Source organism: Meleagris gallopavo, chromosome 25 (assembly GCF_000146605.3).
Source record: "Meleagris gallopavo isolate NT-WF06-2002-E0010 breed Aviagen turkey brand Nicholas breeding stock chromosome 25, Turkey_5.1, whole genome shotgun sequence".
Classification (NCBI taxonomy): domain Eukaryota; kingdom Metazoa; phylum Chordata; class Aves; order Galliformes; family Phasianidae; genus Meleagris; species Meleagris gallopavo.
The window spans coordinates 2,946,081-2,967,134 of record NC_015035.2 but is presented as its reverse complement, the minus strand read 5'-3'; the positions used below and the strand labels follow the sequence as shown (position 1 = coordinate 2,967,134).

Below are 21,054 nucleotides of genomic sequence, written 5' to 3'. Positions count from 1 at the left end.
GGAGCGCCCAGCGGGCGGATGGCCCCGGGGGGGAGGAAGGGGATGGGCAGTGCTCGGAGCCCTTCAGCGCTGACTGCACGGTGGGTTTGGTGGACGGAGGAGTTGTGTGGAGTTGTGTGATGCCGTGCAGCGGGCTTTGGGCACAGAAACACGTGTGCGCTTCGAATCGCCTTTTTCTCTAATTCGAGAGTGATCCTAACTTTAGTTGCTTGGGAGAGGTTAATTCTAGGCTCTTTTAAGGATATTTTGAAATCTCCACAGCATAATTAGTGCTGTAATTGTCTCCTGTACAGATTTCTAAATACGTGTGATGTGATAAGTTCAGAAGGGCTGTTTGGCGCCTTGAGAGGTGCAGGGTGAGCTGTTTGCCACACGGGATTAGGGATTGCACAGAGCTTCCTCCTTGCCCACCTGGCAGGAGTGCTCCTCTTTTAGGCTGGATGTAAGAGAAGTGCTTGTCTTTGTGTGCCTTAATGCATCTTACCCAAACGTGCATTATCGAAGAGAGCAATATGCCCAGTTGTTTGAGAAGCATTGTAGATGTACATTAGCTGAATATGGGGAAGGAGGAGGGCCTCTGTCTGCTGCTGCTTCAGCGTTGTGTGCATGAGGCTGCTGGGTCACTCAGCAAGCTTCCCAAAGAGCACAGCCAGCTCAATCACCCAATTACTCTCTGCAAAGGACTCCTGCAATATTCCTTCCCTCTAGTAGTGAGGGCAGATCGTTAATTAATGTAATTAATGGGAAGGCCGATGTGAAATTTTAGGTGTCTTTTGTTTTTTGCTCCTGGCAAGTGCTGTGGCTGAGAGGACTTCTGTGTGGGTGTTGGTTGTAGAACCTGATTTCTGTTCGTTTAGAAGCGTTGGCTTCTGGAAATTGCAAGTTGCCTTCAAGGGAGTGCGTTGTAGAGACTGGAAAAATGGTTACTGAGGCATAGCAGTGTGTTTGGAGGAACTCAGTAGTTCTGAATACTCGCTCTGTCGCTTTGCAGAGGCTTAGCACAGTGAGGAAGCGGCTGGCTTCACGAGCTGCATTACTTGTTAGGCCATCTAACTGCAGATAAAGGATAAAATCAGGTAGTTAGCAAAGAAAGCTGTCAGAAATTCATGCTTTTGTGATCCAGAATACTTGGCAGGCTGCAGGGCATTGTGATCATATCTGATTTCCTGTTGGATTCTTATATTTTAGTTTCACATTCTCCTTACTGGAAACTTCTTGTTTCACCTGAAGTAGGAGTAGGGGGAGGCATGTGTAACAAATTAGTTTTCTGAGTTACCTCAGAAGGCCTTAAATTAGCACAGCCTGCTAAAAACGTTGCTCTCAAGGCAGTACTCTGGCAGATAGACCTCAGTATCCTGAGATATTCTTGAATTTTATGCATTTGTACATACGAGAACATGAGATTTGTGAATGCTGCTGTCAGCACAGTGGGGAACTGTGGTTGGACTTCTCACCTGGGGTGAGGAAAAAGGTGCAAGGCAGTGCTGCCAGGGGGCAGGACGTGGTCCTCTGTGAACCTGCAGGCATTTCAGTTAGCCTCCTTTCTCACCCAGGCATAAAGAAATGAGAAGCTCTTGATGCTTACTTGGTAGTTTACTGTGAAAAGGCAACCTGGCTGCACCAAGGACACACTGTAGCATTCCTCCTGGTATCTCTTTAGGGTGTTGCTGTACAGGAGCAGAGCAGTGGTAAATCTGGCTGCTGTGTGGCGTGTCTGTAGCTGACAGCAGCAGGTGTGTGCTGTGTTCAATCCCTGCCCATCTCTGCTTGTGGCTCCTTGTCTGTAGAAGTGTTTGTGTTTATGCTGGTGCCTTTCTGCTCTTTTCATTCTTAGTTCTGTGTTGCTTTACACAGTCTGTTGTGGGGGAAAAACCAGCCCATAGTTCATTCCTTCAGCAAGGGCTGCCTGGGCAGGTTTCTGTGGGCACCTTAGTGCTGCTGTTCTGTGTGCAGAGACTCCAGGAGCAGCCATGCGCCTCTAGAGCGAACTTGTGAGCTTCTAATTCTACTCTGGCTAAAGGATCTATACTGCAAACTAAGTGGGCATCCTGCTCTCATGGTCATGATAATGTAATTTAGCTGTCTGCTGTTTTCTGCAGCTTATTTAAGCCAGGAAGCTTTATAAACTCTGTTTAAGAAAACATTTTGTCATCCAGGTGAAGCCAGGTCTGTGTTCTGTGAGTTTGTTAGTGATTTTTGAGATCGGTGTGCTGCAGAGTAGCACGGTTGATGCTATTAGGAAGCAAAAACATTCCGTGTACAAAACACCAGGGTAGGAGTGCTCAGCCATGCAAGTCAGCAGATTTTGCTTTTTTTTTTTTTTCTTAGCCTTTTTGGTTCTATGTTGGCAAAATGACACTTAGCCATGTCTGAACTTGTTAATTGCTTAAGCATTGCACAGACCTTGAACTACTTGTATCTGGAGAAGTTTATGCATACTGAGGTGTGTTTAATAGCTTGGTGTGCCAGCCCAATATCAAGGCTTCGGGGTCATATGGTTTCCTCTGAATTATCACGGCGCAGAGAAGTTGCTCTGTGTGACAGAGCTGCTGCTGTGCATTTTTCCATATAGTTCAGGTTGCTATCAGTAGATTCTTTTTCAGCAAGAAGACCCAGCTCTGCAAGGGGGCTGCAGGCTCGTTAGTGGTTTTCATGAGGGAGGGGAACAGGTTAGTTTCAGCACAAGGGCTCATCTTGTTTCTCCCCTCGCTGCTGCACTTTGGAGCAGTGGCTGGAACAAGCAGGTGCCATTTTGTTGGTGGCTGGCAGGCTGGGTTTGTGGCTCCACAGCTCGTTTGCATGAAGGGAAATATCGTCCCCTCTTGGGTGGGATGGAGCCTTAGCAGGGGCGAGGTGACAGGGGTAGTCATTGCCACTGGGTCAGGGAAAGTTAAGAGCTCCTGCTTAATTTAGCTTTATTGTGTCAGAGCTATGAATAGTAAAATCATGGGATTACATTTCATGCCAGCTGAGAATGGTGTTTGCAGTGTTTCACTCCATGGTAACCGGAAGCTGTGGCATCCACACAAAGAATAAAAGCCCTCAGTGCCACCCAGCCTGGCTGTGGGATGCTGGGGACCCTGTGGATGCTGTCCTGTCTGAGGAGCTGCGATCTGCCAGTCCCCTCTGTGCTGTCATTGTGCTGTTCTCCCCTGCTGTACTTGTGCAGGAATAACGGAGCCTCGTGGCTCCTTTGATGTGCAAGCAAATGGAGCAGCTCGGAATTTCACCCCCAGATCCGTCACCCAGCCATCTTTAGCCTGCTCTGATCTGCGGTGTGAGGTGGCTGTAGGGAAAGAAAAGCTCCAGCTGTGATGGGAGGATGCTGCAGCTTGTGCAGCCAGCCAGCATGTGTCCTCCTTGCTGTTTGTATTTCATTGTCATCTTGAAAGGGAGAAATGAAAGCTTGGCCAGTAACCCCATAGGTTCCTGTGCTGTAAGAGCACAAACAGTGCTGGCTCAGGGAGCCGGGCGGGCTGTCAAGCTGAAATCCTGCTCTCAGGAGAATTAGACTCAGTGTTAATGAGACCAACCTGTGCCGTAACAGGGGGTTGTATACATGATGTCTGGAGGGAGTTGTGTACCTGATTATTTTGGGCCCCGTTTATCTGCATGAATTATTTCAGTTAATTGCTCCTGTAGGGCTGTGGATGAGATTGGTTTCCTGAGTTCAGGATCTGTGCATACACTGTTTGAGCAAGCGTTTGGGTTCAGCCCTTTCTACATTGGGGTGAATGGGTAACATCAGAATCCTTCCCTATGCTTGTGAAATGCAAGGATTTGTCAATATCTTGATGAGTTTAAATCTCTTATTCCCTCTTTTTACTTAAGTGAGAAGATCTGAACTTTCTGCTTGCTGACTTTCTGTTCCTGGGTTGTTTGGGTCTGGAAGCAAGATGCTGATGGAAGGTTTTCCCTTACTGTAGATGTTTTTCTTCTGTGCTCCCCAGGAAGTCCAGCTGCCTGACTTCTATTTCAGAGGCAAACATGCTGATATCTAATCGATGTTTTCTTTGAGCTCCTTGTCACTAGCACATAAAAAATAAGGCTTTTAAAGCTCCAAGATGTATCAGACGGGTTGTAGCCAAGGAACTGGTGTCAGAAATAAAATCATCTACAGGTTTGCAGCTGGTCACAGATTGGAAAGGATTTGTTCAAAAAAACAATCTGCAGAATCAATCTTTATTGGAAGAACCTATAAATAATTTTCCAGCCGTTGTATAGAATCTGTTTTTAATTATCTGAAAGCTCAAACACTTGAAGGAAAATCTTAGTTTTGAAAGCCGAGTGGAGAGAAATTGGAACAGCTATTGACAAATGAATCTGACCATGGCAGAATAATCATAACTTCTTTCTTCTGAAGCGTGTCTGGCACCTATTGAAGTAGAACGTGCTGTACTGGATCTTTTGAGCAGTCTGTCCAGCAGAGTTCTTGCTGAGGAGGATGGAGGGGGTAGTTGCACGACACAGGTAACTTCTGTCATCAGCCTCCTGGCAGCATTGCTGAATGCTTGCTCTTCGTCTTGTGCCCTTAATGAACTTGGAAGCATTTGATGAGAAGTGCAGCTGTGCTTAACTGACTTAGGAACGTTGTTCTCATCTTTCAACCTGATATATAGGCATTCGTGATAGTCAAAACTGCCATGGTCTTTTTTTTTCTTTTTAATTTGCCCTTTGAGAAAACTGAGCTCTGGTTCCTTGCAATGAGACTGGGACTGAGGCTTCAAGCTCAGATCCCATCACTAAGACACAGTTTACAGCAGTAAAACTCCGGTGACATCCGTGCTGTATGATCTGTAGTTTGTCCATGCTGAAGATCGTGGTTGGTTATTGCTGAGTTCTGCTCAGTTCTGATTTCATATCTTTCATTACTGTATCTTACCTAATACTTGTCAGTTCTTCAGGCACTGTTCTTACCCCGGCCTCCTGACATCCCCAGGTGCCACTTACCTCTTCTGGCACGCAGATGAATTAAGGAGCGTGGAAGTGATGTTTTTGATGGAGCTGTAAATTGCACGATCACTGTAGGACTGCATTTCTAATTGCTCAGTCAGATTTTCTGTTTCCTGGGATTTTAAAGTTGCAGACAGGGATGTTGGCTGGGATGAAGGCTGCTGCACTTGGTATTGGAATTGAGGAAGCTGGCTCCTTTTGTTTGCTGACAGCAAAAGGTAAATGTAAATACTGAGTGCTTCAATGTGTTCTCTTCTCATTTCAGGTTTGTTTCCTGGTTTCATAATTGACACAACTCAGACATAAAACTGACTGTTGAAGGGTGCAGAGTGTGAATCTGCTCGAGCAGGTGGGCATGCAACAGAAAACAGGATCTTCAAAGGTGGTAAAACTGTTTGGGGATTTGGAATATACTTCTACCATCCTTTTTCCTGTCATGCTGCAAGTTGATTCTCTTCATTGTCCGTGTTGCTGTGCAAAGCATTGATTTCAGTCAGTGGCTGCTTGAAAAGCAGCGTAAAACTATTTTGAGGCCTGGGTACCCACAGGAAGTTTCTGACAGTAGTGGATTTGGCAGTGATTTTTTTCAGTGCTTGGAGCAGAGTCGAGTTCTGTCAGAAGACATAAAGCCCATGAAACATTAACTTTGCTGACACTGTTTCATGACAAAAGTTTCTTTTCTGGGCAAAGTCCATTGAAGTGGCTTAGTGAGAGCATTCTCTATTACTGCATTATCTGAGTATGCTTGTTTGCTGTGAGAGGGTTTAGAAATGAAAAAGGCAAACTTTTGATTTTGTAATAGCCTCCAAATGCAAGAAATGTTGTCAGTGAGAAGATTCCAGGCTGCTGGTTCTCCATCTGAAAACTTTCTGTTGGTCAGTAGATGCAATTGTGTCCCTTTTAAGGTAGAGAGAGTCGGTGCTATGGGAAGGCAGTTGTCTCACTGCAAGCAGGAAGGAAATGTGACCCCTGTCAGAGCAGATTGCTAACGTGGAGTCACTCAGGAGCAGCCACACTTTAGTTTCTAATGCTTTGCAAAGCATTGGGTGAGCTATGCGAGGCTGTGTGTGTGCTCTGGGGGCCCAGCACCATCTTCAGTGGGGAAGCAGAACTGGTGAGGTAAGTGAATGGCCACTGCTGCTCTCACAGCTCATCTTCACTTCCTTACAGCTGTCTGTGAAGTCAGAGCAATTCGTAGGAAGCACTGTAAGAACAGAGTATTCCAGAGCAGTTTTTTCAGCACAGAGATACGTTTTATCTCAGTAAGTAAATAATTAATTGTTAGAAGGACTGCGTGTGTATCGCAGTAAGGTTACAACTCCCTGTTAACAGGGGAGATGAAACGGCTCCAACACTTGGTTTGCTTAACCTTGGGATTGCTGATGGAGCACAGAAGTTCGATTCCTATTCTAGTAGGAGTTACCTCATGTTAGGAATGAGTCAACAAGAGAAACACTGGCAAAGATTAAAAATAACTACAAAATCAAGGGAACTTCTGGCACTTGTACCACACTAATGTTTGGCTACTAAGTGCTGTGAATCCAGGTAAACTACAAAGGTGTAAATGGCTTCAAGCAGGTGATGCTTTTAAGATCTTTTTCCGGGCTTCTGAGGACTTTTACTTGGCTTTCTTTTTTTTTAAACTGGCATTGCAGCTGGATCAGTTCCTTCACTTGATTCGTCAGCACAGGAGTAAGCAGCTTCAGGAGGGGTTGAAGGGATTAGAGCTGACCTCACTGTGTATTTGGTGATGGTAGTAGAAGCAATATATGTTGGACTGCAGTTCACCTCTTTTGCTTCCTCATTGCCTTTACCTGATTGGTCTGCCAAGCTGCTGAAGATGGTATTCCTATCTGGCCACAAATTTGGCTGCTCCTCTCTGTTGGCTCTGGAATGTATATGGTCAGTTGAGCTGCTTGAAATGAGAAAGGTTTTTTTTTTTTTTCTTTTTTGTGGTATTAATTTTCAGTTAGAGTAGTGATCTGATAGAACTCAGAGTGCTTGTATAATCCAAGCCAAGGGAAACAGCAAGAATTCTTAGCACACCACCAGTGTGGTGTTCTGTTTCCTACGTGAGTGCTCAGTGCTGAGAGGGAAGCACCTGCTGAAACCTCTCCAAAACCATTACTGGCTTTTCATGCAAAAATTGCCTGATGTTATGATGATGTGGTCTTCCAGAAGTCTTGCTTTCATTTCATATGAAGCAAGTGATGCAGATGGTGGGGTGAAGTCAGTGGCCTGTTAAATGCTAGATAAATGGCTTCCTATGTTATGAATGAAACTTAAGTATTGATTAATGAGTGCAGTTTCTCTTCCCAGCTTAATCAACTCTCTCTGGCGTTGCAGAGTTCAAATCTTTATACTAACCCCTGTGTGGAACAGTCGAGAATCCCAACACCAGCTCTCCCTGGCATCTGCTTCCTTTCCTAGCCTGCAGCTGAGCTCTCGGGTTTCTGTGAGTGCAAATAGCAACGGGCAACTTAATCTGAGGAGTGAGGAGTGGAGTTTGCTTCCTCTTCTCCAAATCCAAAGCATTTTCCATTTCCAAAGCATTTGAAGAGCTAGACTGAAAGAAAAACCAGCAGGGAATCAAATCCTGGAGCATATTTTGCAACATGATCAAATGTTAAATTCTAAGGAATTTTGTTTATGGCTGGATACCAGAGATTAAATAGGTCAACCATTGCAGGCAGTGTAACTGCAGGACAGAAGAGACACCAGAGCTGTTCTGACCTGTCACCCTGGTACTTTTGGTTTGAGATCACAAAACGTGCTTGTTGGTACTGTCTGTATTGCTGGTGATGTGGTTGAAATTAAATGTCTCTTTAAAGGTTGTCATGCCTAAGCTAGCTGCACGGCCTCTGCCTGTTTCTGTTTTTTCCATTAACTTGTTGCTTTCAACTGTAGCGCTCAAATTCACAAATATCCTGGGTTAAAACCTTTTATTCTTTTTGCAGATTTCCTCCTTCAACTGAAATAAATGTTCTGTTCTGAATTCAGCTGCGTGTGGCTGCTAGCAGGCAGCCCCTTGAAGCGCCCCTATTTGCAGCCTCACTGAGCTCCACATCACTGCGGTGGTCAGGCTGCAGGTGTTCCCTGTTCCCCCAGCTCTGAGGTATGACTCCACGTTCCAGTGACTTCATTTCGCTGTTTCCTTCAGGTGTGACTGACGAGTGATCTCAAGATGTCTAAAACCAACAAATCCAAATCTGGATCTCGTTCTTCTCGTTCGAGATCTGGGTCGAGGTCACGCTCACGTTCCTTCTCCAAATCTCGTTCCCGTTCTCGCTCTGTTTCACGCTCGAGGAAACGCAGGCTCAGGTGAGTGTGTGCAGCTCTCCAGTCTGTGGGTGTGACTGTTTTTCTTCTCTCCCGGTCAAGTGGTTTGCCTCTTCCTTCTTTTCCATGGAAGCCTTGGATTACATTGCAGGATGGTTGGTGTCCCGCTTCTCAGGGTGCTTCCTGCCAACCTGGACGTGTTGTGGTTTAACCTGGCAGGCAGCTCAGCACTGCAGTCAGGGAGGGGGAGGGATTGGGGAAGGTGAAACTGTGGGTTGAGACTAAAGACAGTTTAATGGGACAGAAAAGGAAGGGAAAATAATATTGATGATAAAAAAAAAATAAAGAGAGAGAGAGAACAAGTGGTGCATAGTGAGATCACTCACCACCTGCTGACTGTGCCCAGCCAGTTCCTGGTGAGCAGTCCTCAGCTCCTCCCCAGGCCAGCTGTTCTGTGGTCAGAGCAGGGAAGATTCATAGCAGAACATGCTCCTTTGTGGTGTTAAACATATCAAGTTTATTTTTCTAAGCTTTTGATATAATTGACCGCAGGCTTGAGAGGCTTTTGCACGTGTTGCATGCTTCTTCTGTCTTAAAAATGCAGTCAAGTCTCCACGTCAGTTAATAGGCACAACTAGGAAAGATTGGGGCAAATTTTTTGTTTGTTTGTTTCCCTGCCCCTCACCTCAGCATACAGCAGTCAGTTAATAAAAGCACAAATTCTAGATGTATGAGGTAGAAGAAGTTAATTTTGTTGCAGGTAGCTTTGAGGAATCGATAATATTCATAGTAGTTGTTTTTGCCCCCTTGAACTGCTTCTTATCAGGCCAGCTAAAAAGGCCATTCTTCCTTGGCTGTCAGGTTGGCTGCCTTTTCCTTTCAGCTGAGCGTTTTATATCTGGCAAAGAGATTGTAGTTGGGCCGGGAATAATGGTGTTCAGCTGCTTTTTCAATAATCTTAAAGGAGTAACATTTGTTCTGAAGTCAGTAGTCTGTAAACATATGCAACTGTTAACAATTAGAGATTTTTAAAATGCAGAGACTGCAGTAAACATACAGTTGGAGAGAGGGGGCATGACAAAACTCAGTCAGAGGCGGAGATTTCCATCAAACCAAGTTCTTTGCAGAGGGAAGTTGGAATGCTGGAAAACTCAGTGTCATTTGGGATGATCTGCCTAACTGTGAAGGAACTGTGGTAGTTGAAAACAAAGGCAGCTTTTGCCAACACGGTTGTTTCCTTCGTACTGCTGCTGAATCTAATGCTTTGTAAAGGACATTAAATAAAGATATTCAGTATGGAGGGTGTTGGTGCAGACAGATCTCCTCGTGTGGTGCTGGGATGTTTGCTGAGGTGAGTCTGATGTGGTCTGTTGGCATAAGGACCCACTGGGTTGTGGAGTGTGGGTCACAGCAATGATTCTGCTCTTCATTCTGGAGACCAGCTGTGTTATTCTGTTGCTGTGTCAGTCTGCCTGCCTGAAGTTTCTTGCTTTCTTTATGGCTCTAACTATTGCATAACAGTGGGTGTTTTAGAGCTGAAGCAGAATGTATTAGCTGGCTAGCTACAGGGGCTAGCAGAATTGCTGCAGAAGATATAAACGTCTGCTGTGTTCGACCAGTGTGTGTTTGACAGAGCTGTGTGGATCTCTTAACATAAGAAGGGAGTGTGGAAATAGCTTCAGTTCCATTTTGCAAAGTCTTTTCTCCTTAAGCCCAGTAGTCTGGGCACTTTCTCTGATTTTAAAATCTCAGACTTCCAGCATAATTGTGTTTTTTTTCCACCAGCTGGGAAATCCTTTCTGTAAAGATGGCATTGAAAGCTGAGCTACAGTGGGGCTTCTGAGCAGTTACACAACTGCAGTTCTGAATTTTTAAGTGGAAGAGACATTGACACAATTCCCCCTTAATGTTTTGTCTTTTAAATCAGTCCCCTTGCAGGTTTTGGACCTGTCTTGGATTCAGTTCGGTTCTTTTTGAATAGGCAGAGCTTTCAAATCAGGAGGAAGTGAGCAGAGGGAGTGCCAAACGTTGCCCCCTCGTGGAGTCAGGCTGTCGGGGGAGTGCATCCCTCTGTTGGTTTGAGTTGGAGCATTGGAATTGTGGCAGCTGGTTCCCCTTTTGGAACTTGGATCTCTAGAGCAGTGCACCGTATGCTCCAGTACTGCCCTTCTTGTATTTGTGTGTTGTGATTTGACTTTCCTAGCAAAGGAGTGGTATTTCATCTCTGTCAGAATTTTAGGAGTGTACAAAATAAGTGAGGATGACAGGAGGTGGGAGATGAGACTTCAAATATTAAGTGGTGCCAATAATAAGATGTATTTTTTTTTATCAGTTCTAGGTCCCGTTCAAGGTCATATTCTCCATCTCATAACAGGGAAAGGAACCATCCAAGAGTCTATCAGAACCGGGATTTCAGAGGTCATAACAGAGGATACAGGAGACCGTATTATTTCCGAGGCCGGAATCGAGGGTTCTATCCGTGGGGCCAATATAACAGAGGAGGATATGGGAATTACAGGTCTAATTGGCAAAACTACCGCCAAGCTTACAGCCCTCGCAGGGGGAGGTCACGCTCCCGTTCACCCAAGAGAAGGTCTCCATCCCCAAGGTCTAGAAGTCATTCTAGAAATTCGGATAAGTCGTCATCCGATCGGTCGAGGAGGTCTTCCTCTTCTCGGTCCTCCTCCAACCACAGCCGAGTTGAGTCTTCCAAGCGTAAATCTGGGAAGGAGAAAAAGTCATCTTCCAAGGAAGCCCGAGCATCTCAGGCTGCAGGAGAAAACCAAGGTGATGATTCTAAAGAGCAGCCGTTTTCAGGAGCAGCTGCTCAAGATGCCAAGGCGTCTGAGGGATCAAAGCCATGGCAAGATGTGTCCACCTATGGCAGCAGCTCAGCGTCGAGAGCTGCTGCGCCTGAGCTCAGCCCGAGGGAACGCAGCCCTGCGTTAAAAAGCCCTCTGCAATCAGTTGTGGTGAGGCGGCGTTCTCCTCGGCCAAGTCCATTGCAGAAGTCGAGCTCCCCGCTGTCCAACCCCTCACAGATGAGCTCTGCATCACAGAGCAGCACCTCCTTTCAGGCAGGATCTCATCAGAGCCCATTTGACCACGGCTCGTCAGGTTTGAGTCCAACAAGAAAGAGCCCTGTGTGCAAAAGTCCAACGCCAATCAGTTCCATGTATGGTACATCTCAGAAGGAGGAAACCTCAGCTCCTGGTGGGGGAGCCTTCTCCAAGAGGCAAGTGATGTGTTCCTTTGCATGGCAGCGTTCTGATGAGTTGCTTTGTGTGGGCAGGCACTCCCTGTGCACACTGCTCATGTCTGCAGCTGCACTGAGGTCCGGGGAGTGCAGGGGATGGAAGCATTCATAAGTGCTTTAAAGTTGATTCTGTAAGCTGTTTGGGATTGATTCCCTATCAGGGATGTCTGGACTTGAAAAAGGAAAGGAGAAATCCCTGGCTTGGGTTTTCCAGAGCTCTGGGCTGATGTCCTTAGGCTCTTTCCTCAAAGCTCAGGTTTTGCTTAGTGACTGCTTTAAAACATAATTTTGATGCTTTAAATTATCTTGTGATGAATTGTTGTTCTCAATGAGTGTTTTGTCTTCTCCCAGCAAAGTAAATATTCTCTTCTGTTTAACCTTTTTGCTTTTATTTGTATTTGCAGTCTGTCATGAAATATTTAGCTTACCTATGAAACTTGCATCCCAAATTTGAAGTAGCTTTTGAGCCTTTTATTTCCAGTATGTTGTTTAAAGCAGAACAGCCCAGTTTGAAAGTTTTGATGTGTTGTTCTCCCGAAGCAGGTTTGTAAGTAAATAAACCAATTGGGTAAGATGTTACTGTTTTCCTTAAAATACATCTGTGGGTAAGCTGTTTTATTTGTTTTAAACCTCATTTCATCAGTTCTGCATATCCATTTTCTTCTACATCTGTTGAATTTATTGACATCTGAAAGCCTAAGTCCAGGCTGAGAAATCTGCTGGACTTCTTAACTGCTCAGGGCCTAGTGAGAGCCCATCTGTACATGCATAGCTTGGTGTTCTGTAAAATCTGGCTGCTTTTCACTGAAATATTAGCTTCTCTTAATAAGGAAATTAACAGCAACGTGTGTTTTCTGAACAGGTATCTGGAAGAGCAGAAGACTGAGAATGGGAAAGACAAAGATCAGAAAGTAACAAATGTCGAGAAGGAAAAAAATAAAGAAAAAGGGAATTTCTCTGAGGTGGGATCAACAGATGGAAAGGCAAAATCTGATTCCTATGCATCCAAAGCAGATTCTGAGAAGGGATACCGTGGCAGTCAGTCACCCAAGCGCTACAAGTTCCGAGATGACTTTGACAAGCCAAAGGCACCGGAGTTCCACAAGGAAAGTCATTATGGCAAAGAGGAAACGGATGATCAGGAAAAGAAAGAGAAGGCAAAGGGCCGTAAGGATTCAGATTTGATGATGAGCCCAAATTTATGTCTAAAGTGGTGGCGACATCGAGTAAAAGTCAAGAAGAGGATAGGCAAGGCAAATGGGAAGGTGTGGTGTTCTTGCCACCTGGAAAAGAGAAGCAAAGAAAGTCTGAGGAAATGGAGGAGGAGAGCTATTCTGAGAGATCTAAAAAAGAAGAGAGGCCGGCGTCCAAGAGAGCTGAGCCGGGTCACCGGGGCTTTGTTCCTGAAAAGAATTTTAGGGTGACCACTTATAAAACAAGCCAGGAAAAAAGTTCTTCTCCCCCACCAAGGAAGGCCTCTGAGGTAAAGGAGAAGCCAGGTTCCAAAGGAGATGGGCTGGCTCCTGGCAAGTCCTCCTTTTCCATTACTCGTGAGGCCCAGGTCAATATTCGGATGGATTCCTTTGATGAAGATCTTGCGCGGTAAGTGTCTGCTGTGGTTTGGGGCTGCTGAAATAGTGATTTTAGCTGCCTGTTTCTGGTCTGGAACCCTTCACCTGCGCGTGAAGTGTGAGGAAGAATAAATATTACATCACAGTTCATATTTTTTATTGACGGAAGCTTGAATTGTTTCTGGCACTGGAGGACTTGTATGGCCCCTCTGTATGGCGGGAGGTTGGAGGGATTGCCACTTTACAGGTGATGAAGGTATAGTACAAAGGTTAAATAACTTTTCCTGATTTTTTTTTCTTTTTTTTTTCCCCCCTACAACTAGATGTAAGGTCATTTCAGAATGTAAATGCTTCTGCATCATTTTCTGTGTTACAGCGGCCTCTGGAAAGAGTTGGCTGCTTAGTGGCTTCTTGCTAATAGAAAATTAGAGGTACAGTGAAATGACAGTGCATTTAAATGGCATTTCCTCTGGAGAGCTCTCACACTTATTCTCAACGTAGTATTACTGAAACTCTAGGAAGCATTGACAGCCACTTCTGCAATGTTTCAAGAAATCTTAAGACAGTAAAATGTACTTCAGAGAGCGTGCTGGGACAGAAGCAGCCAGTAAGTGTTCATGTGCTCATGTGGGATGCTAGAAGTTAACCTGGATTTAAGAACAGCAGCAGAGGATTGCAGCCAGCTGTGGTGTCAGAAGGAGCTTGTATTTCACTGAATGTCAGCATTTTGTATCCGTGCAGCCCTCCAACTGCAGAGCAGCAAGTGATCTGAATTATTATGGTAACTTAGATCAGTGTGTTTCAGGGATTTAAATAAGCAATCTGCTTAAGCTATTGAATGTTTTTTTTTATAGGTGATTTTGTAGCATTACATTACAAAAAAATGCAGTCAGCTTCTGACTGAAATGTTGCTCGTCTTGAACTGATTCCTATGTTCTGTTCTGTGTGGCCTGTTTGTTTTTCTAGTCCAAGTGGCATACTGGCTCAGGAACGCAAGCTGTGTCGTGACCTTGTGCACAGCAACAAAAAAGAGCAGGAGTTTCGTTCCATATTTCATCATATTCAGTCTGCTCAGTCTCAGCGAAGTCCTTCTGAACTGTTTGCTCAACACATAGTGACTATAGTCCATCACGTAAGAGGTAGGTCAAAGTCTGCACGTCCTCAAATGAAGGTTCACTCTCCCTGCATTGCCCAAACGAGTGCTTTTCATGCACTCTGGTAAATGCTTGGGAAGTTGTTCTCTAGTAGATATGTTGTAGACAACAAAAGCAACTAATGATGATGTGATAGAATAATTTAGGGTGGAGGTGATTCTAGCTCAGCATCCTGCTCGAAGCAGTGCTAGCATGTGCTTTGCATCACATTGCCTGGGGTTCAATCCAGAATCCACTGGAATTTTGAAAGTCTGTGCTATAGAGCTCAAATGTTCCAGTGCTCAGCCATGTTCATTTCGGGGTGGGGGGCTGGGGGGAGTGCTTTCCTTGTATGTGGTCAGAACTTCTCTTGTAGCCTGTGGTAATCCTCTCTTGTCCTTTTATCATGTAGCTCTGAGAAGAGTCTGGCTGTACCTTCTGTAAAACTTCCCTTGAGGTGGTGGAAGACAACCATTGTTAGATTTGACCAAGCTGTAGGACTGACGAGCTCTTTCTTTTTACAAAAATGGTATTAATGTTGTGGCATTGTTTACTCAAACCCTCCAACAGAGCATCACTTTGGATCGTCAGGAATGACGCTGAACGAACGCTTTACCAAATACCTAAAGAAAGGAATGGAACAAGAAGCAGCTAAAAATAAAAAGAGCCCTGAAATTCACAGGTTGGTGGTGTGGCAGGAGGGTTTTCAGGTCTTAAACTCTGCAGTCGTTGTGGAATAACTGGAGAATAGGAGAAAATGGGTGTATGTGTGCCAGGCTGAGGGAGTAGTGTGGCGTGGCCTTCGTGTTATGTCTGATCTCCTACCCAGCCTCTGATGAGACTGAGGAAGTTAGTTATTAAATCTGTGAACAGAAGTGATACCTTGGAGGGGAGGCAGTGCCTTGGTCTGTCGTTGAGTTCCTGACGCTTAGACCTGACGTCTTTCAGATGTTATTGGATAAACAACTTGAAAAAGTGAAATGTCTTTTTGTCCACAGCCGGAAGAGTACTTGAACAGATACGTAGTGAACAGTAACTTCACATCAGGAGCACTCTTGGATCAGAGAACTTAAGATGCTCTGTAGTAGCTTCGTCAGAAGCGGGAAAGAATGAGTTTTCAGTACCTTTGGGGATATTTAACAGTCTCCTTTAAAGTGAATCTTAAGTTTCATGTGCAGTGTCATCTTGTAATCAAGCTGATATCTTTGTGCTTCCTTTGCTTTCAGGAGGATAGATATTTCTCCCAGTACTTTTAGAAAACATGGATTCTCTCAAGAGGAATCGAAAAGCTCCAGAGATCCCAGCTTCAAGGTGAACTGTCACTCTGATTAGTTTAATTCAACAAAATGAGTGCATTGGGCATGAACTTAACAGTGATGTTTTTGTTTAAATTACTCTCTACTTAAGTTTGTGTTTTTCTTTTAAGGATGGGCATAATTCTAAAAATGAACTACAAAGGGTTAATTTTTATTAAAAATGTATCAACAACCTTTGTGAAGTGGTTAGACTATGGTAAATGACCCCAAAGTCAATTGAGGTGAGCTTGAGAAAAATGAGAGGATTTTTGGAACAAGTGCCCATGATGAGAGAAGAGACTTTTTGTGATATTTGTCTGCTTGTAAGTATTATTAAATCAATTGTATACATGCGATATTGCCAACCATGTTTTCAGAAAGACATGCATGTCAAAAAGAGGAGAGTAAAACTAAATACTTAGCTAAACAAAATACACTATTAAGAGGGTGATGGATTTTGTTCTAACAACTTGCTGTACCGTTTCTGTTGATTGCTGTTAGTTAACATTCAGCACCTGTTGTCATAGAGCAGACCTTTGGGAATGGAGTGTGTTAGCTGTTCTGAGTAGCTCATGTTAAGCCGTGCTGCTTACTGTAAACCATCTTAGAAATGGCTTAGCACAATGTTTTGGGATTTTAACCTTTGTGTATTCACCTTCGTACGTATTTACATTGAAGAGATTTTGAACAGTCCTGCTGAAACCTTACTTGTTTCATATTTGTTTTCGATTTTTTCCAAACACTTGTGGCTTGACATGGACGATGGTGAGATGGATTTGATGGGCCTGAACTCTGAGCATCAGCTTGGCAGAGTGTATTATAAACGTGGTTTCCAAACAGCTCGCCAGCCTTCCGTGAAACAGACGTGCCCTCACAAACCCAATAGGTGTTTGCTGTACCACATAAGGGAGCTGCTGCTGATTTTGTCACTTATCTGCCATCCACCGTGTTGGGAGCAGTTGTATTCTCAGAGTAGAAATTAAAGCTCTTTGCCTGGGGAAAGTAGAAGAGCAAAAAAAAACAAAAAAACCAAAAAACCCAACCAAAACGCCTGCTCCCAGTCCTGCGTTATTTGACATTTTTATTTAAACAAAAAAAGTGTTTAGAAACTCATGTAAGTAAAAAGTTTAATAGCTAGAGAATTACTAATCCTTTTGTATTTAATTCAAGGCGATTAATCTGGTTTATGTTGTGTATCGAGTCGTGCAGTCCCTGAGATTAGTGCTGTGTCAGTGCAGTAGCAGTTGCTGTGGGGGCTGTGTTGTTGCTAGCAGTGTGCTGGGCAGGTTCCCACCAAAGCACTGCTGCTCGGGTAAACGTTGGGCAAAATCACAGCGCTGTCAGTTTGCTGCTCACGCTGTGCACTCGGAGCAGAACCTCATCCAAGTGCTGCAGCTCTCAGAGCACCCCCAGCTAAAGCAGCTATGCCTTTCCTAAAGAAACTGTTGTGGCCAGCTGTTCATTTAGGCAGCCATTTCAATTGAACTCGAGCATTACCAGATTGTGTAGCTGTCTGTGTTAAGAGAGACAGAGACCACGAGCTGGGTGCTTTTTGTAGAGCAGGATGGATTTTTGGTACCTTCCATGTGGTGCCCCACGTCAGTGAGATTCTTCCAAAGAACAACCTCGATCACTGCATTTCCAGTGGCCTCCATCTCTAAGCACACTCATTGAATGATTGCTGCCCCAGGTGTCTCCAGCTGGCAAACAGCTTAAGTTTGTAGAGCCCTTCTGCCCTGCTGGATGCTGCTGCCCTGTGACAGGTGTCCCAGCATTCCTGGCATGCTGCAGTTCTGCCACACACACACACACACACACACACACGGATTGGGTTTCCAAGATGCTCTCATCTCGCTGGCTGTGGTGTACCACAAGTGTCAGCCTTCCCCTATGACCAGGCTATTCTAATGCTGTTTTAAAAAGGGTAAAAGTTAAGAATGTAGAAAGATTGAAACCTGACAAATAAAAACTGAGTTTGATGGTGCATCGTTTTGCATCTTAAAACGGAGCACTGACTAGCATTCAGATAAACCCCTGCTCTCCACAAGTTTGTGCAGTCAGTAGTAAAGTAATGGTGCTGAACTGGGGGTGCTGTAGGTCTGTGTGTTAAACTCTCCCCATCCCTGCCCTTGTAGGCTGAAGGGAAATATAAGGACGACCCTGTTGACCTGCGCCTTGATATCGAGCGCCGTAAAAAACATAAGGAAAGAGATCTTAAACGTGATAAATCCAGAGAGTCGGTGGAGTCCAGAGATTCCAGTCACTCAAGGGAAAGATCGACTGAGAAAACGGAGAAAAGTCACAAAGGCTCAAAGAAAAAGTATGTAGGAAACCCCATAGCCATTTCCTTCTGCATTTCATGTTTCTGCTGTTAAAGTTGGAGACAACCTCGCATATTTGTGGTTGTACACCTGTGACATAACTGCTGCAGTGGTGTGAATTATTTCCCTGCGTGGCTTCTTGATGCCATTGTGTCTATCTGGGACGTAAAGTAACTGTTAAAGGTAAATGGGAAGGCTCCGTGTGCCACAGTGGGTAAGTCCCTTTTTCTTCTTGTTCCAGTTCTAGGCAGTGGCAGTGTTTAAGTAACTTCGCTTCAAGTTTAATTTAGTCCTTTTCTATTTGCTTGATTTTTCCATGTGACTAAAACTCTGTGAATGAATGCCTTTCTCCTAGGAAGGAGACTGAGGGGGGAGAGAGAGTCTGTTGGTCTCAAATGCCTGCTTATCTCCTAGTGGGCCGTGTCAGTGCTTTAAAAGCAGCAAAATCTTGACAGAGAAGCCCTGGGACCTCTGCTAGATCTGCACATCACAGCTGATGTTGAACCGTGACTTTTCGTAGCAGGAAAAGGAAAGCATTGTATTGATGGGGGACTGATAAAATAGCTCGTTAGCCAACAGGTTACTGCTGAGTGATTAATCCAGATGCTGTTCCCCCACCCTTGTTTCCTATCACTGAAACAGGAAACACCGAAGGGTGCGTGAGAGGTCCAGATCCAGCTCGTCATCCTCACGGTCCTCTCATTCAGTGAAAGCAGAGGAGTATCCTGAGGAGACTGAGGAGAGGGAGGAAAGCACCACAGGCTTTGACAAGTCCCGACTTGGAACTAAGGAATTCACAGGTCCAAATGAGAGAGGAAGAGCCCGAGGGACCTTTGTAAGTGCTTCCCCACCCCGTGTGTCAATTGCAGGGCAGTCAGAAGCAGCGTTGTTCTGCAGCTAAAGTGTTCTGTAATGGAGAAGCCTGAAAGTCATTGGTTGTGGATGAGCCACAATGTGATCACTGCAGACCTGAAGCACAAACCAGGCTGTTGGGAATGAAGCCGGGCAGCTGAGCTCGAGGTGCATGGTGCAGAGCATAGCCTGGAAGCTGCTGTATATCAGTGATGGCTGAGCTGCCTGTGGGGCAGGCTGGGGGGGAGGCGTCAGCATTTGTGCCTTGGGTACACAGAAGTCCGTGTGTGCTGGATGCTTGCTTTTGGGTGCTCAGGAAACACCTCTCTTTAAATAAACTGTACTGGGTGATGTCATCAGTTGGGATTGAAAACCATAGGATGCTGTGAGCTGTTAACGTACTGATGGGTTAGAGGTGTTCCTGGCTTGCTGGGGAAGCAGTGCTGCATCTCTTGGTGCCTCGGGAGGAGCACTGCTATCATAGCTGTTTAATTTTCCTTCCATGTTTTGCTGTTACAGCAGTTCAGAGCGAGGGGGAGAGGATGGGGCAGAGGCAACTTTTCAGGCAACAACAACAGCAACAGTGGTGGCAACAATGACTTCCAGAAGAGAAGCAGAGAAGAGGATTGGGATCCCGAATACACACCGAAGAGCAAGAAGTACTACCTGGTATGTGTGCTGAGTGTGAGCAGCTCAGCTGGAGCTGCCCTTAGTGCTTGTGACCACCAAGAAGCTGCTGGCTCCCCACTGAGGAGTTCTGCTCATTCTAGAGTGCTTTGCCTTTAATTGGCCCTTAGGATTTAATTCAAAGATGTCATTTCTCAGTAGTAAAGCCTTTGTGCAGCGTCACAGGAGACGGCCTGTGCTGCTTTCGGCTCTTCTGGCCTCACTACACTCCAGCTTCCTTCCTGGGTGGATGTGTGCTGTTCCTTTGTTTCTGGTGTAGCAGTGTCACACCGCGGGTGTCTGAGTGGCCCTGTGAAAAAGGAGAAGCTTTAAGCAGGCGGAACTCACTTGTTTCCCTTCCCGATTTGGGGTGTGTGAGATCCTCTCATTAAATAACTCACCTCGATTTCATTTTACCGCCTGCCTTCTCTCGCTGGGCAGCTCAGGGTCGGGTTCTTCCCGCTCCCCTTCTGAGAGCCCTGTGTCACTGCTGTCCTTGGCTTCCTCCCACGCAGCACGACGACCGCGAGGGCGAAGGCGCAGAGAAGTGGGTGAGCAGAGGCCGTGGCCGCGGTGCCTTCCCACGAGGACGAGGGCGTTTCATGTTCAGGAAGTCCAGCACCAGCCCCAAATGGGCTCACGATAAATTCAGCGGTGAAGAAGGAGAAATCGAAGACGACGAGAGTGGGACGGAGAACAGGGAGGACAAGGACAGCCTGCAGTCGGCAGCCGAGTAGCTGCGGTGCTGGGAGCAGCACTCGCTGTGCTGGGCCTCAGGGCGGCCCAGGAGCCCCTCGAGGGGCTCTGACACAACCCCGAAGTTCCCTGCGTTGTCAGAGCTCTGCCCCCTCCGTGCGGGCGAGAACTGATGCATCATTTCTGCTTGGGTCCGCTCACGGAGCGTATCTTCCCAAAGACATTGTGACTGAATGAGGTCGAGTGCTGGGTGAGGCCCTGGCCGTTCTGTCCGTGCCCTTACGGAATGGTTCTGTTTGTTTTGGGGGTTTATTTGGTAACAGGCTTTGAAGGCGCCCTGGAGTTGGGTTTGTGCCCACCTTAGCCCGCTAGTTGATGGTTTTGTTTCTCTTTTATAATTTGAAGTAGTACAGCTCGGGGTTATCTCACCCGTTCCCATTTTTCTCCCCCCGTTGTGTATTCAGTTTTGTTTTGTTTTGTTTTTTTTAATTTCATACTCTCCTTTTAGGCCTTTGTGTAGTAACATCAATTAAATGATCATTTTGGAAACTATTTTTGGTTCTTGAAGTAAGAAGCGATGAAGCATGTGAATAAAGATCTAAATGTTAACTTGTTGGGACCAAACTGCTATGATTTTGGTTTTAAATTTTTTTTTTTTTTAAATAGTTGACTATTAGGGCCTTTTAAAAATGACTGTTTCCCTTTTTTTTCTTTTTTTCCTCTTGGTTTGAAAGGCAACAAAAAGAGCATGATTTTAAAGCGAAAAGAAAAGACGCCCTCCTTCTCACCACTGTTTGTGTGCAGTGTTAGGCCTGGTGTGTGCTGCAGCCCCACGCTGTCTGTCCCCCCTCTGCTGCTGTGACCCCCGGCGCTCTGCCCCCAGGTAACAGTTTTCTAAGGACCCTCAGCATTGCCCTGGGTTACAAAGATCAGAGCAAAGACGAGGATTTTTCAGTATTTTTTATTAATCTTTTTATAAAAATGAAGGCAAACCCTCTCCTGCGCTGCGCAGCGATGGCCACGCGTGGCTTT

The 21,054-nt window shown here is 45.4% G+C and overlaps 1 protein-coding gene across 1 annotated transcript; it reads left to right on the top strand.

Annotated features, from left to right (window-relative positions):
- The first annotated feature begins 5,218 nt into the window (after positions 1 to 5,218).
- On the top strand, positions 5,219 to 20,641 carry THRAP3 (thyroid hormone receptor associated protein 3). The gene is given in 12 exon segments (XM_031556803.1): positions 5,219 to 5,302; positions 8,114 to 8,274; positions 10,565 to 11,467; positions 12,351 to 12,664; positions 12,667 to 13,090; positions 14,026 to 14,198; positions 14,763 to 14,874; positions 15,419 to 15,503; positions 17,623 to 17,807; positions 18,451 to 18,643; positions 19,180 to 19,329; positions 19,842 to 20,641. Coding segments are annotated over 11 exon segments (2,898 nt in total). The 5' UTR covers positions 5,219 to 5,302; positions 8,114 to 8,137; the 3' UTR covers positions 20,064 to 20,641.
- The last annotated feature ends 413 nt before the right edge of the window (positions 20,642 to 21,054 follow it).